The following is a 14696-nucleotide window of genomic DNA, read 5'->3' as shown; positions in this document are numbered from 1 at the left end:
CAAGGCCCAGAGTACCTGTAGCACCCCTCAAACTTCACAGTCCGGGGGAAGGGCAGTGTGTACACACACACAGAGCCATGGAGAAGGGGACACCTTGTTCAGCCTTGTCAGAACCAGGAAAAGCCCTCCTCAAACAGGAGGTCTGAGAAAGGAGAAGGTGCTCCCAGCAGTGCACCCAGCTTGTGCACGAGCTTGGTGTTGATGCCGCAGCCCAGGCGGCATCCCACCCAGAAATCTCAACTCTCTCTACTGCGGTGTGTCTGACACATCCAACTCCAGCGGGCTCCCCGACTCAAAAGCGAGGGCTCCTCCTGCTCAGCCCAGACCCCAGTTCTCCCAGACTCCGCTTTCACACCCCTAACTGCTCTGTATGTCAATCATCCCTACCTTCTGCATGAAACTAGAATCCACCCCTCCTGCCAAGGACACTGTCCTCACTGTGGGTCAAGCACCACTGCATCCTTAGGTCTTCCTGAGTTTGCCCTTGACCCCTGTGGTCTATACTCAAAACAGCGGCCAAAATGAATCCACTGAGGCTCCCATCAGATCACCTTGCAGGTCTGCTCCAATGGCCCCGTTATCACTCAGATGACAAGCCAAGGTCCTTGGGTCACTTACGAGGCCCTCTCCATGACCTGGCCTGATAACACCCTGGCCACATTTCCCACTCTCCCCTCACTTTCTGGGAGCCTGAATTTCACCCTGAGACGCTGAGTAAAATCGGAAGTGGGAGGAAAACAACAAAAACCAGATTTGTGTTTGAGGGAAACCAGACTGGAGAAACACGAGAGAAGAGAGATCACTATGGGGCCGCTGCAGTAATCCGGACAGGGCTGCTGGCACGACAGTGGGAGTGGGGAGAGCAAGGCATTAAACAGGCCAAAGGGATGCGATGCAGCCATTGACTAGAAGGAGGGGTGAGGCAGTTTCAAGAAGGGCTCCAATTGCCAGAGGCTTTCATGGAGGCTAGGCGAGCCTTCTCCCAGACTACCCCACCACTTCTCTCTTCTGGCCCTGTCCCACCCTCAATCTATGGAGTACCCCTCCCCACCATCTAGTCAGCCAGGCAAACCTGAGAAGACTCAGAGACAAGTAACTTCCGGTTGGGTCTCATGGGAACCTGGGCACAGCCAGTACACTCATCTCTGGGTCTCACCTGCTATAAAACGGGTGTCCAGGCAAAGCTGACCTCTTAATGTCCCCTCACAGTCCAACACCTCACAAGCACAAAGCCCTGGCTGTACTGCTGCTCGAGATCCTTCTTTCTCCTCCAACGGGCTACAGTGAGTTGGCTCAACAGACTATAGCCAATGAACGCCAAATCCAGTTACCCTGCCAAGGGGAAGTGCATGTAAGCTTGCTCTCCGGGCCTAGGGTGGGGGCAGTGAGACGTGAGTGACACGCTCACTTTAGGTGAAACTCAACTGCATTTACATGGTAGCAAAAAAGCCTCGCTATTTCACCGCATGTATTAAGTGATGCCAGGACTTGCCAAATACTACCTGAGAAACGAGGTACACAACTCTCAGGGGCGCCCGACTGACCAGCTGCAGGGAACGGCTTACAACGGCTGCCCAAGGAGGCCTGGCAGGCAGACCTGCAGTAGCTGTGTCCCACACCAAGGGCCTAAAAAGGGAGATCAGGATCATGGGCTAAGTCCTGTTAGTAAACTGGGAGCTCACTGAGGAGGCAGACGTTTCACTGAACACTGGGAAATCCTGGCTCCGCAGGAAACTTCCAAGTATCTGGCCCGAGGCCCAGCCTCGAAGCCCCTTGGCAGAGGCACTGGAAAGGCCAGACAGCAAGTGAGAACGTGCTCTCCATTCCTCCAGGAGACTGTCCCTCCCCTTCACCCCACAGCTCCCTGACCGGGAAATGCAAGCTGGAAATGCAAGCCGGCTCCCACTTCCCACTCTCCTATCCCAACACCAGAGTACAGCTTTCTCAAAAGGATCCTTCAGAAACACAAAACCCTAAGTCCATCCCTCCTGCCACTACTACTGACAGGCAGGTGGAACGGTGGCTGCCTTGGAAGCTGGGACAATTTTTAGTTCATGACATGACATGATCCTGACTTGGCAGCAGAGAAGCACCCTCTCAGTGTTGTCTCCTAGCGGGGATGGACAGGAGCTGAGACCTCACGGTGCGTCTTGCTGTTAATCCTAGCCACCTCTTCTTGCCTGGGGTCAAGGACAGTTTATTAGGCTTACCCAGCCTGCTGGGACTCTAGCCTTATCAACGTGACACAAGGAGCTTAAAATATGTGAGCCACCTTCAGGGCTCCGCTTTGACACTTAACTCCAACTTACTCTATTCCTGTGTCTCGTGGAGAAGTTTCTTAGCGGCCTCACTGCTTGGGCGTCCTCTGAGGCGGCGGACAGTCAGCTCTGGACCTAGGGCGGCGCCTCTCTTCCCAGAGCCCTTGTTTTCTAATCAGGGTGGGCGTAATAATGATACGACCCACAGAGTTGCTTACAGATTAAGTTACTACACATTTTAGAACAGGATCCAAGACATATAAGCACTCAGAAAATGCTGCTTAATCTTGTTATCCATTGTACACCTCTAAGGACACCACCCCCAGGCTGGACCAATTACACAATTTGCATGGTCCAGAGCAAACTGAAAGTGCAGAACTCCTTGTTCAAAAATTCTTAAGAATTTCAGACGGCGACAGCAGAGCACTAAACTGAGTGCAGGGCCCTGTGTGACTACAAAGGTCACACACCCATGAGGCTGGCCCTGTATAGCTAAATTCTCTTGAGAACTTACCTGTGCTCCTTGCCAGGAGTCAGTCTAACAGTACTGCCTTGCAACCTCCATGCCAGGCGACAGCATGCTGAGAAGAGCCCAGTCTGTGAAGCTGCCGAACCCTGGTTCTCTCACGTGCTGAGCTGGGGCATCTCACCCTCCTCAAGCCTCAATCTCTTCCCCTGCAGATGGGGCAGTACCATCTTCTATGCAGGGTACTTGGGAGGACTCACCAAAATGGTACACAAGGAAGGCCTGGGCACATGATCTGTACTCAGCAAGCGTCAGTCCCATTGAATCTCAAAGATGACTACTTCCCCAGCCTCTTGAGTGATCTAGACTTTCACTGTCCAATGTGGGGGCCACTCGCCCCATGGGCTCTTAAGCACTTGAAATGTGGCTGATTCAGAGAGAGATGAGCTGTGAGTGTGATAAATACACACCAGATTTTAAAGACTTAACATGAAAAAACAAAGTAAAAATCTCATTAATATTTTTATATTAACTGCATGTTGAAATAACATCATAGATACACTAGGTTAAATAGAATGTACTATTAAAATTAGTTGCATATTTCTTTTTACTTTTTTAACATAGTTACTAGAAAATGTATAATTAGAAATGTGGCTCACATTACTTTATATTGGACAGCACTGATCTAGACAATGAGACATCCCAAAGACCCAGAATGGAGGGGACGGTCTAGTGACCTACACGGGAAGAGCAGCCTGGACGCAGAGGCGACTAGCTGCTCACCCTACAAGACAGTTTGGCAAAGCACTAAGATACAGGACAGCGGGTCAACTGCGACACTTTTTGCCAGAAAAAAATAAAGTACAATTACAATACATTATATTTATGTTACAATACATTTTATATATATATAATTATATTAAAATATAATTACAGTACAATAAAATACAATTACAATTCTGAGTAGAATTTGACTTTCTCTCCTTTTAAGTACCTACAAAATGTCCAGAGAATCGTTACTCATTTCATCTCCCAAATGACCCTTTTTTAATTACTTAAATTATCTGAACTTCCTTAAAAGGCAAGTTCTGGCAAAGGCATGAATAAACTGACTTCAAGAGTTATTGACTGACTTATTCTCCAAGTCAGTCAATAAACACCATGTCATGACCAACCATCTCCAGCTCAGCACTGAGTCAACAGGACAGACAACGACGTGCTAAGAAGACACACCTTCAATGTAAGTCGTAGACAGATGAACTACCCATCTGTCTGCATCTGCATGAAGGCAACTCCTGGGTGGGGGGGGGGGGTCCCGTCACTGGGGAAAGGACTAGAGAGATACTTTTGTCTTTGCCTCAATTAATTCTTAAGTCTGCATCAACAAGTTTTCAGTTTCCATGTAAGAATTTTAATTACTTTAATAGTATTTTTAAATATTATTTTGGAAAAATCTGAATCATAACCTTGGCTAAAAGCCTAGAAGAGAACTGAGCATCATGCATAGTAATATAATAAACAAAAGAATTTCTCCTTCAGAAATACAGGAAGATGAGTGTTTTCAGAAATATGTAGGGCAATTTCTCTTCAAAGCCTCACCCTACCTCACTAAATGAGCCCAGCTGACACACTGGAGAGCCGTCTGAACACCGTTCCATACTCTCTCGACCTCAAAGAGAGGAAATGAAAACCTCATCCCTCTCACAAGGGGAATCAGTACCTTTGCAAAGTCTCGAAATGTGCTTCCAGCCAGAGCTCCTGCCTGTACAGAGGGGGCCAGAACAGCCCCGGCCCGCGCCAAGCCAGAGCTTACTTGTGAGACAGCTGGAAGCTAACACTGCAAATGACTGAGCTTTTCCACTCTTCCTTCCTATTCCAGCAGCTTTTCCCTGCCATCCTCCTTCAAAAGTCCAACGCAGGAAATCCTGGGCGCCTCCCACCTGCTTTAGTTTACCATGTACCAGAAATGTAGGCACTGCGGACGACACAAGACAGAAAAGCTAAAAGGTTTATCCAAACAGGTTTCCATCTTCCTGAGGGAAGGAGAACACTGACAACAGGTACAGGCCGTCACAGGACAGACTGGAAAGCAGTGCCCTCATATGCCACTACCGGAAGGCTAAGTGACAAAACGTCTCTGGAGACAATTGGACAACAGGTGTTCAAAACCCTTAAAGACCCTGACCTTCGACCTAGCAGCACACTATCAGGGAAGTCTCCTACAAAGACAGGCAAGGATGAAAGATTCTGTACAGGAATGTCCATCATATGGTACACTGTTTATGATAGTGAAAACTTAGAAACAACCTCTATATGCAAAAATGGGGACTGTCACCTCAAACTACGAAGTAGCCATTAAAAATCAATACACAGGGGCTGGCCCCGTGGGCCGAGTGGTTAAGTTCATGTGCTCCGCTGCAGGCGGCCCAGTGTTTTGTTGGTTCGAATCCTGGGCGTGGACACGGCACTGCTCATCAGACCACGCTGAGGTGGTGTCCCACATGCCACAACTAGAATGACCCACAACAAGAATATACAACTATGTACTGGGGGGCTTTGGGGAGAAAAATGAAAAAAATAAAATCTTTTAAAAAATAAATAAATAAATACACAGATATTTAACATGAGAAAATAATCACACTACATCAAGTTAAAGCATGTTACAAAACATTATGTATACTATGATGTCATGGACACTTTAAAAGTATATTTATATATGTGCAAAGAAGAAAAAAACTAAAAAATATATACTACTTTTAACACTGGTTATCTCCATATGCAGCATTATACAATTTTTCACTTCCTCCTTACATTTCTCTATTTCCTGAGTTTCATATAATGAATATGGATTACTGGGTAAAGATTTTAAAAAGTACACAGCAATGTGGTTCAAACTACAGAAAACAACTCCGAAAGCTATAACAATAGCTACTATCTATTTAGCACCTAAAACACGAGAGGCACTGTTCTAAGTGCCCTACGGCAATTCATTTGGTCCTTACAACAGATACAAAGGGCAATTATTGAGATGATGCCCATTTTGCAGATGGCAGAGCTAGCAAATGGCAAAGTGGGACAGAAAGCTGGGGCTGGGTCAGGGCCGCTGTGCTACGCTGCCCTCCCCTACAAAGCAGAAAATGGACATTCGTGGGCAACTAGCAGTGGGTGAGCAAGACTCCTGGAAGCCCAAGGCACGAGACTGGCTGAAGATCAAAACTGCAGTTGGGAGAGCACACCTACTGACCACTCAGCACCCACATCCCGAGCCTGCTTCTCATCACGTACACAATTCTTAGGAAGTGATACAAACTCAGTTTTCTGTGAAGAATTACACTGAGAAGCTGCCAACTGCTATTTATGGTGACACAGGTGGAGAGGGCTAAGAGTAATGATTCTTAGCTAAAAGATACAAATTTGTTTAAAATAGGTAAAAAAAACAAAAAAACTAGAAAATAAAGTCAGTAAAAATTTACATCCACAACACAAAGAAGTCCACCATTCACCCTAGCAAAAACAAACCCGAAAGTTCAAGTGCTACCAAAATAGTCTGAGAGTGTAAAGTCAGAACACTTCAGCCTAAACGGCCTCATGGCCTAGGGACCATTTTCTTTCACAGTTTTAAGCACAAATAACTACAGCATTACCTCCCCAACATAAATCTGCCTACTCTGGCTTATCTATGGTCATTACGGACACACATTAGTTTGCGACTGCTGACAATTTACCTAATAATATAGATGAGCATAAAGTGAGTAGTGTTGCAGTCCCAAACCTGACATTTCTTGCTCCTCCAGGAGGGGTCAGGAAGCAACACCACCAACCGCACAGTGAGAAAACACCTAACTTCAGTCCAAACACAGGAACCTTGCCCCAGCTTCCTCAACACGCCTGCACAGCCCCCTCGGCTTTTCTGCCCAATTCAAGCTTGGAGACTCTCACATCCACTCCCGCTCCCCACGACCTGTTGAACCTACAACCTCTGGAGATGTGTCCACGCATCAGCATTTCTTAAAAAACCCACCAGTAGGTCACCCATTAACGTTCAAGTGGTTAATGTGCTGAGAACTACTGTGTTGGGCTGTGCTTCCTTACTATAAGACAAGGGCTGTGATAACTCAAAAGACTGTTGGAGGAGCACAATAAGATGACATGTGAAAGTCCCTTAGAAAGCGTTACAAATAAAAGATATGATCATTGAGAACTGAAATCAGAGGCCAGATGGAGACTTTGGAAAACTAGAAAAGACAGGACGTTGTCAACACAAGCAAGCTGCTCTCTCACCTCATGCTGCATATATGCCTGGGACACGGTCTGCCCTTGCTACACGTGCTAGGCAAACCAGGATTTCTAAACATAATATTCTCAAGAGTAGTCAGAGAGAATCACAGCACCTGGCTTCTTTTATCAGCAAATTTAACTTTTCAAGTAAAATACCTACTTGAATTATCTAGACACATATAGTTCTAAACAGGTCATCTCACGCAAGATCTTACCTTATTACATCATTAGGAACAAGGGAAAAAACCTAAACTCTTACCAAATTCCATACTATTTAAGGAAACAAAAGAAAGGTTCAAATAAGATGCACGCTGGGTAGCAAAGAAAAACAGAAGAAAAATGAAAAGGTCGTTTAAGTTATATGTGCTATTTTCATACACACAGTCTACAATTTTTAAATTTCCAAATTTAAAAATGTTTTCCAACTTAAAACTTAAATTGCTTCTCAAAGATTAACAGTAAATGCAAACTGCACAAAATTCCTTTAAAATGCAAACTCCTTTCATAATCAGAATAACTCACTGGGAGATAACACCTGATTTTCTACAGCTAATTAAGAAGTGTCTGAATTAAAATAACTGATACAGTAATCAGGATGCTCAGTTCCTCTTTTCCTTCAAGAAATCTTAGGATAGTTTAAAATGGTGGTGAACAAGAAAAGACACACACCAAAACAGGCGGTCTGTTACAAACACAATTCAGTCTAAACCAACTCCTGGAAAAAAGCACCTTCACACTTATAACTAGAGAACAAAAGCTAACATAGAATTCAAGCTACCAGTTTTCAGTTATTTAACTTTCGTGCTTGTAATTTCAAAAGGTTTCTTGTCAGTCTTCCAGAATTTTGTGAAAATGAAATGTGCGAAGCCTAGAACACATTTCCTAAGTGCAGGGTCCTTCCTCCTCGCTCCCTTTCTACACATTTTCCTTTCAAAGCACTGGGAACCCGCCACACTGCGGTCCACGTGTGAAGCCACCTTCAGGGAACAGGCCTGTCCCTTCACACCATGGATTAGAACAAGTCAGGACGCTTAAGCTGGGTCCACACAACACAGAACTCCTCTTTCAGGGTAACTTCCTAAAAATCACAATTACAGAACAATTTGAGGTTTTTGATGTGCTGGGTTTTTTTTTTTATTACCTCTTAGGTAATTAGGAGTTTTAGGTGTGACTTATAACTGAGCTTGAACAACTGTTAACAAAATTTTTCTCTATTTTACATTTACTGGAGAAGATATTTACTCTTTTAAAAGCACAAAATAAGTCAATTTTTTTTACTAAAAAGGAAACATTTACTACGAACTACAACTTCAAGCTCAATCAATTACAAATATTTATTGAACGCCTACGATGTGCCTAGATGCTTGGATGTTAGTAAACAAACTCTCTTCTAGAACATCTTTAAATAAACTCTCAATTACAAAAAATAGTTGCCGTATGAAATATCAACAGCAACCTTTGGAAAACTAAGGATGAGGGGTTTTTTTAACACAACTTTCTTTAAAACGATACTTTCTTAAAAAGTCTTACTAAAATTGTCAAATTATAATCTTAATCTGCAAGTTGAGTTTCAAATTTACTATAACAATAAACAAAGCTCAATAGTTTGAAAAGGATAATAAAATCCCACAACAAAGGTCAAGAAAAGGTAAAAATTGTGACAAGCAAAGGATACTATCACAACTCAATACAGAAGTACAAGAATAAAATGACAAAGCCCATCCAGCAGAGGAAAGGCCTTTCTGAAACAACGTCACCCCCTCCTAAACAGCCCATGGTCTTTGGAATCTCCACTCAACATTTTCACTTATCTGTATGCGACTTCCTCACAAACATTAAATACCACCAACAATAAAAATATCTTAGTGTTTACAATCACTCATAAAAACAGTACTTTATCGTCTATCAATTCCTATATATCTAATTTCAATTGACAGATAAACTTTCCCTATAATCCTCCTTCATAGATTTGACGACCTCTAAATTTTTTCCCAAGAAACCTACACTAAGAGATCGCCCTCCTAGGACGGGAAATCTTTATGGGATCACCTCACTAAACAGGTTCTGTCGAAGACGCTTTCCTATACTGTTATCTAGCAGGTTAGAATAACTAGTCTGTTTTCAGATAAGGAAACGAAGGCTAAGGGTGGTAAAGCAGCAGGCAGAAACGGCAAGATTTAAACACAGAACTGACTGCAACCGCAGAAGCCTGTAATCCCCAAGTAAAAGAACAGCTAGATCTCTGGATGTAAAGCACTACCCCAAGATTAAGAAAAACCATATATGGTTAAAGAAAATAAAAAGGAAATTTTCAGAGAGCTACTAACGAAAGACTGTATTGGTATAATGACAAAACCTTAAGCAATATGGAAAAGACACCCAGCCCAGCATGCTCCCCAAGCCACAGGTTACTATGCATAACCTAAACACCAAATGTTAGAGTAAAAACCACCCAATTTCTGGCCCGAAAAAGAAAAAGCAGAAAACGGAGACAGGCTGGGAGGATTCGGGGCCCATTTTATTTCTGCCAGACTTTGCCTGATCGCCTGCTAAGGATGCTGACGGGCTGACCCAGAGCTGCAGGAGGGTCCTCCAAGAACCCCTACGGGCTGAGTTAAAAGTTAAAGGGATCAGATCGCACCCCTGACAAACGACTGTCGAAAATGTGGGTCACCCGCACCAAGAGCTACTGGAACCACTTTTCCTCACTGCAGCGAGGGCAAAGTGTGCGGCTCCGTACAGCGGCTCGTGCGCGTTCGCACCCTGGAGGGGACCGCGGGCGCACCCCGCGGCCGCCAAGCTGCTGGGCCTCCGGGCCGTTACCGGGCCCGCCCGCGCGAGCCCCGCCTCGCGGCCCGCATCCCCCAGCCCTCCCGACCCCGCCGGCTCCCGCGCCCCCCGTGCTCCCGCGCGCTCACCTCCAGGCGCAGGGAGGCCCCGCAGCCTCGCAGGAACTCGCGGATGTTGCTCAGGCACTCGCCCTCGCTCCGGGGCTCCGGGTAGACCTGCAACACAGAGCACAGGCGCTGAGCGCCGCGGGGAGGCCGCGCACAAGCCCCGGGGCGCACCCGAGGCGAGCCCGGCGGGACACCCCGGCGGGCGGACCCGGGCGGGCGGCCCAGGCTGACCGCAGCGCACCCGCCGCCCCCGGCGCCCGCCCGCTCCGCCGCCGCCTCTCCTCACCCTTTTTCCTTCCTCCCAGCTGCACCAATCTCAGGCCCCTTCCCTCACCAGGAAGTGGACCCGCGCCGGAAGTGACGTGTTCAGACCGCGCCCCGGTGGGCCCCGCGCGCGACCTCTTCCGGTCCCCGGCCTATCCGGCGCGGCCGCGGCTCACCTGGTGCTCATCCTCATCCTCGGCCCGCCTGGCCCGGTCCCCGCGCGTCCTCCTCCTCCCGCACCTGGTCCTCGCCCGCGCGGACGCGGCCCATCCGGTGCTCATCCTCATCCTCGGCCCGCCTGGCCCGGCTCACGCGCGTCCTCCTCCTCGCGCACCTGGTCCTCGCCCCCGCGGACGCGGCCCGCCCGGTCTTCATCCTCATCCTCATCCTCGGCCCGCCCCACGCGCGGCCTCCTCCTCCTCCCGCAGCTGGTCCTTGCCCCCGCGGACGAGGCCTGCCTGGTCCTCATCCTCGGCCCCCCTGGCCCGGTCCACGCGCGGCCTCCTCCTCCTCGCGCACCTGGTCCTCGCCCCCGCGGACGCGGCCCGCCCCACGCGCGGCCTCCTCCTTCTCCTCCCGCAGCTGGTCCTTGCCCCCGCGGACGAGGCCTGCCTGGTCCTCATCCTCGGCCCACCTGGCCCAGCCCACGCGTGGCCTCCTCCTGCTCCTGGTCCTCGCCTTAGGCCTCGCCCCCGCCGACACAGCCCGCCCCGCCCAGAGGGCCGGGAGAGCCCGGCCTGAGGGGCTCGAGCAACCCCGGGAGGGGCTGGAGAGAACCCGGTGTTTTTCGGTTCTTTCCAGGAGAGCAGAGGTAGTACTCTAATTCGATGATTTAAAATAATTAACACCGTAAATAATGCATGTGGGGATTAAAGTGCAGTGTTTTCCTTTCCCAGATACAGACCATGTGCTTCATGAATGATTAACCAAAGCAGCTGGTGACAGCGAAGCAAGCAGCACCCCCACGGGAGAAGAGCAGCGAGGGGGCTGGCGCAGACAGCCTGGCGCCTGGCCCCAGCTCGGGCGGTGAGGCCAACAGCCACGCGTGGAAGGAGTTGCTGGCAGCTGCCCCGCGAGAAACACTAAGGGAACCGGGAACAACCCGGGGAGAAGCCGGAGACGTCGGAGGAGCTTTTTGTTAAATTCTAAACTGCATAGAAGACTTGGTTTTGGCAGTTACACTAAAGCATCATCCGGAATTGTAGCATTTAAGGGCATTCAAGGCATTTTTGTCCTGTCCTCTAAGGACAAAAAGGGGAAATCAGGACATTCCATCAGGCCTCCCTCTGGAGTACTCTGGGTTCATTTCAAAGTGCTCAGTTCTTTTCAAATTATGAATCAAACCAAACCAAACCATGGTGTTGAGAGGTGCAGAGAAGGAGGAAATGAGACTCCTTTTTTCTTACAGTTTTAAAACTTTCTTAGAAGAAAGTGCCAACGTATTTCCCTCAAAGTTGAACAGATTTGGGTTTTTTCCATAGAACTTAGAGTGGAACAGCAAAACCAAGGCTGCCTGTCCATTTTGCTCCTCTCCCTAAAAGAATTTTGAAAAATTGTCTACCAAATGTGTAGTTAACATCCAAATTCTTCATAATTTTAAATAGTTACACAGTATTAATTTCTGACATCCTGATAATGACGTTTTAAAACTCAACTGTTAAACATCCTTTTTAAAAAATATATTCCATAGAATCTAAAAACAAGAGAGAAGTCCCATTCCCCATCTAAAAAATTATGAACAAGCTCTTCTTTAAGTAAGAAATTTTACATTAATTCTTTTCTCTTTTAACTCATTTCCATTCCACTTCCCCTACAAAATTGTATCCTAAAGTAATAGATTCTTATACTTGAAAATGTTACTACTGATCACACTGTTTTTGCAAGAGACCCATACAAATACAGTTAACCCTAATTATTCTTGGACTCTGTATTTGCAAATTCGCCTACTCAATAAAATTTATGTGTAACCCCAAAATCAATACTTGTGACACTTTCTCAGTCATTCATGGACACGCGGAGAGCAGTAAAATTTTTGAACTGCCTTATGCACACATCCCAGCTGAAATTGAACAAGGCCATGCTCTGCCATCTTGTTTAAGCTCATACTATATGCAGATGTCCTTCTCATGGTCTACTGGTGCCACAATTTTCACATTTTTGTGCTTTTTGTTGGTGATTTCACTGTTTCAATGGCTCCCAAGCGTAGTGCTAAAACACTGTCTGGTGTTCCTAAGCGCAAGAAGGCTGTGATGTGCCTTACAGAGAAAATACGTGTGTTAGATAAGCTTCGTTCAGGCCTGAGTTATAGTGCTGTTGGCCGTGAATTCAATGTTAATGAATCAACAATACGGTACATCCAGAAAAAGGAACAAGAGATTCGCCAATCTGTACGTGAGGCCGCTCCGGAAAGTGCTAAAGTGACATCTATTGTGCGTGACGCAGCTATGGAAAAGATGGAAAAGCAGCTAACTTTGTGGATTCATGAGATGACAACCAATGAAAGGAGTGTAGTGGACAGCGTTGTTGTGAGGCTGAAAGCCAAAGAAATTTATGGTCATGTTACTCAGGGACAAGAAAATGTTAAACCCTTCTCAGCTAGTGCAGGCTGGCTCGCACGTTTCAAAAGGCGATACCACATGAAAAATGTTAAACTTGCAGGCAAGGCAGGCTCTGCAGATTGGGAGGCTGCAGAAGAATTTAAAAAATACCTACTAAGCATTATACACGAAAAGGGTTATATGGAGGAGCAGGTTTTCAATGCTGACGAGACAGGCTTGTTTTACAAGAATGTTGGCAAACGAACCTATGTAATGCGAATGGCCTCCAAAGCTCCCGGCTTTAAATCATTCCAAGACCATGCAACCTTGTTATTATGTGCCAATGCCAAGGGCGACTTTAAGTGCAAACCCCTAATGGTACACAGAGCACAAAACCCACGAGCACTTAGAGGGAAAAACCTGAACCGGATGCCAGTCCATTGGAGGTGGAACAAAAAAGCATGGATGGCATCTGGAATATTCTGGGATTGGTTCCACAACTGCTTCATCCCAGAAGCTGAACGCTATCTCCATAGCAAAAACCTTGCCTTCAGGGTTTTATTAATTTTGGATGATGCCCCAGTTCATTGCCATGAAGAACTCGAAAATGCCCACCCTGACATAGAAGTTCTCTTCATGCCCCCAAACACCGCATCTCTAATCCAGCCCCTCAGTCAGGGGATAATAAAAGCTTTCAAGGCACACTACACCAGGGAGCTTTACAGCAAGGCTTTCGAGGCTCTTGACGCAAACGAGGAAGCCACCATGATGGACTACTGGAGGTCAGTCACTATTCGAAATGTTATTGATTATATTGGCACATCCTGGGACAGCATCAAACAGGCTACTATCAATAACTGTTGGGGAAATGTTTGGCCAGACTGCGTGAAAAATTTTGAAGGCTTTGAAGGTGTTACAAAAAATATAAAGAACACTGTGGAAAACATAATGCATATTGCACAGCAAATAAGTGGAGAAGGTTTTGACGACATGAAAGAAGGAGATGTGGAGGAAATTTTGGCAGAAATGGCAGTAGAACCCACCAACAAAGACCTGGATGAGATGGCAAAACATGGCATTGGTGTCAGTGATGATGAGGACGCTGATGAAAGTCAGCCTACGACTCCAAGAATTGTCCCTCTCACAGCAGCGAAGATAGCAGAATGGAATTCTGCCTTGGAAAAGATTTTCAATGACATGGAAGAGTGTGATCCTATGCTGGAACGCAGCCTCACATTTAAGCGCCTGACCTCCAATGCGTTCGTCCCTTATGCCGAGACGCTTAAAGATTTAAAGAGAAAAGCCAAGCAGACAAGGCTGAAACAATTTTTCAAGCCAGTTTGGGAGGGAAAGTTGCTGACACCACCAAGTTGTGAAAGCCAAACTCCTGAGGTAGAACTGCCAGATCTCGCACACCACCTTCATTGATGTCTTCCTCTTCTGCTGAGTAAGTTTCCCTACCCTCCCTTGGTTTTTGTGGAGCAAGCCAAGGTCAGGAACTTTAACCACACCTTGCACTGCCCCATCACACATCCCGCAGCTCCATCAACAGTGAGGTTTTAGTTAATGTGTTCATAAAACTTTAAATGTTCAATCTTTGCTTAATGTTTTCTCAAGGCTTGCTTTCTTGCATTGCTGTACTATACAGTATACAGTATGTATTTACTGTATGTGTGTGCTGTGTGTACGACTGAGTGGAAGAGTCAAACTAGGAGAGCTGCACCACAGTAGACTCCATTACATAATGCCGTAATTGATAAAGTTTTATTATAAAGAAATACGCATGTAATTAATTACTGTAAGTAATATATGTTAAATAAACTGTCTTTAAAGAGAAATACCCTGGAAACAAGATTATATATTGACTGGTTGATGAAATGTTCTGACCAGAGTCTCCAAAGAAACTAACCCTGAATTTCCCCTAGGAACAATGGTTCAGTAGTTGCTAATTCAGTGTTCACAGTAACTGCCACAAATAATGAGAACTGACTCTACA

General features: G+C 46.3%; 1 protein-coding gene and 1 long non-coding RNA gene across 11 annotated transcripts in view; one reads left to right on the top strand and one right to left on the bottom strand.

The window, feature by feature from the left end:
• The window catches only part of ARHGEF7 (Rho guanine nucleotide exchange factor 7), a 155699-nt gene that overhangs the window by 117173 nt on the left and 23830 nt on the right, over positions 1 to 14696 (bottom strand). For 6 of the 10 annotated variants that reach the window (XM_070579285.1, XM_070579288.1, XM_070579280.1 and 3 more), the window contains exon 2: positions 9921 to 10007. The exons of 2 other annotated variants lie outside the window; for them this stretch is intronic. Coding sequence is in view for 2 of the 8 variants with exons in the window: in XM_070579280.1 (XP_070435381.1) it covers positions 9921 to 10007 (87 nt within the window). In the remaining 6 variants the exon portion in view is untranslated. Of the gene's footprint in view, positions 1 to 9920; positions 10008 to 10185; positions 10301 to 14696 lie in introns of those variants that run through there. 2 more of the 10 variants (XM_070579281.1, XM_070579284.1) reach the window with 1 other exon arrangement.
• On the top strand, positions 10239 to 12142 carry LOC139076540 (uncharacterized). Its single transcript, XR_011528266.1, has 2 exons — positions 10239 to 10974; positions 11060 to 12142. It is a non-coding gene; the product is annotated as an uncharacterized lncRNA (long non-coding RNA).

The sequence above is a fragment of the Equus przewalskii genome, chromosome 16, assembly GCF_037783145.1.
Source record: "Equus przewalskii isolate Varuska chromosome 16, EquPr2, whole genome shotgun sequence".
NCBI lineage: Eukaryota > Metazoa > Chordata > Mammalia > Perissodactyla > Equidae > Equus > Equus przewalskii.
Note: the sequence above shows the minus strand (reverse complement) of the source record. Positions and strands in the feature narration are given on the sequence as shown.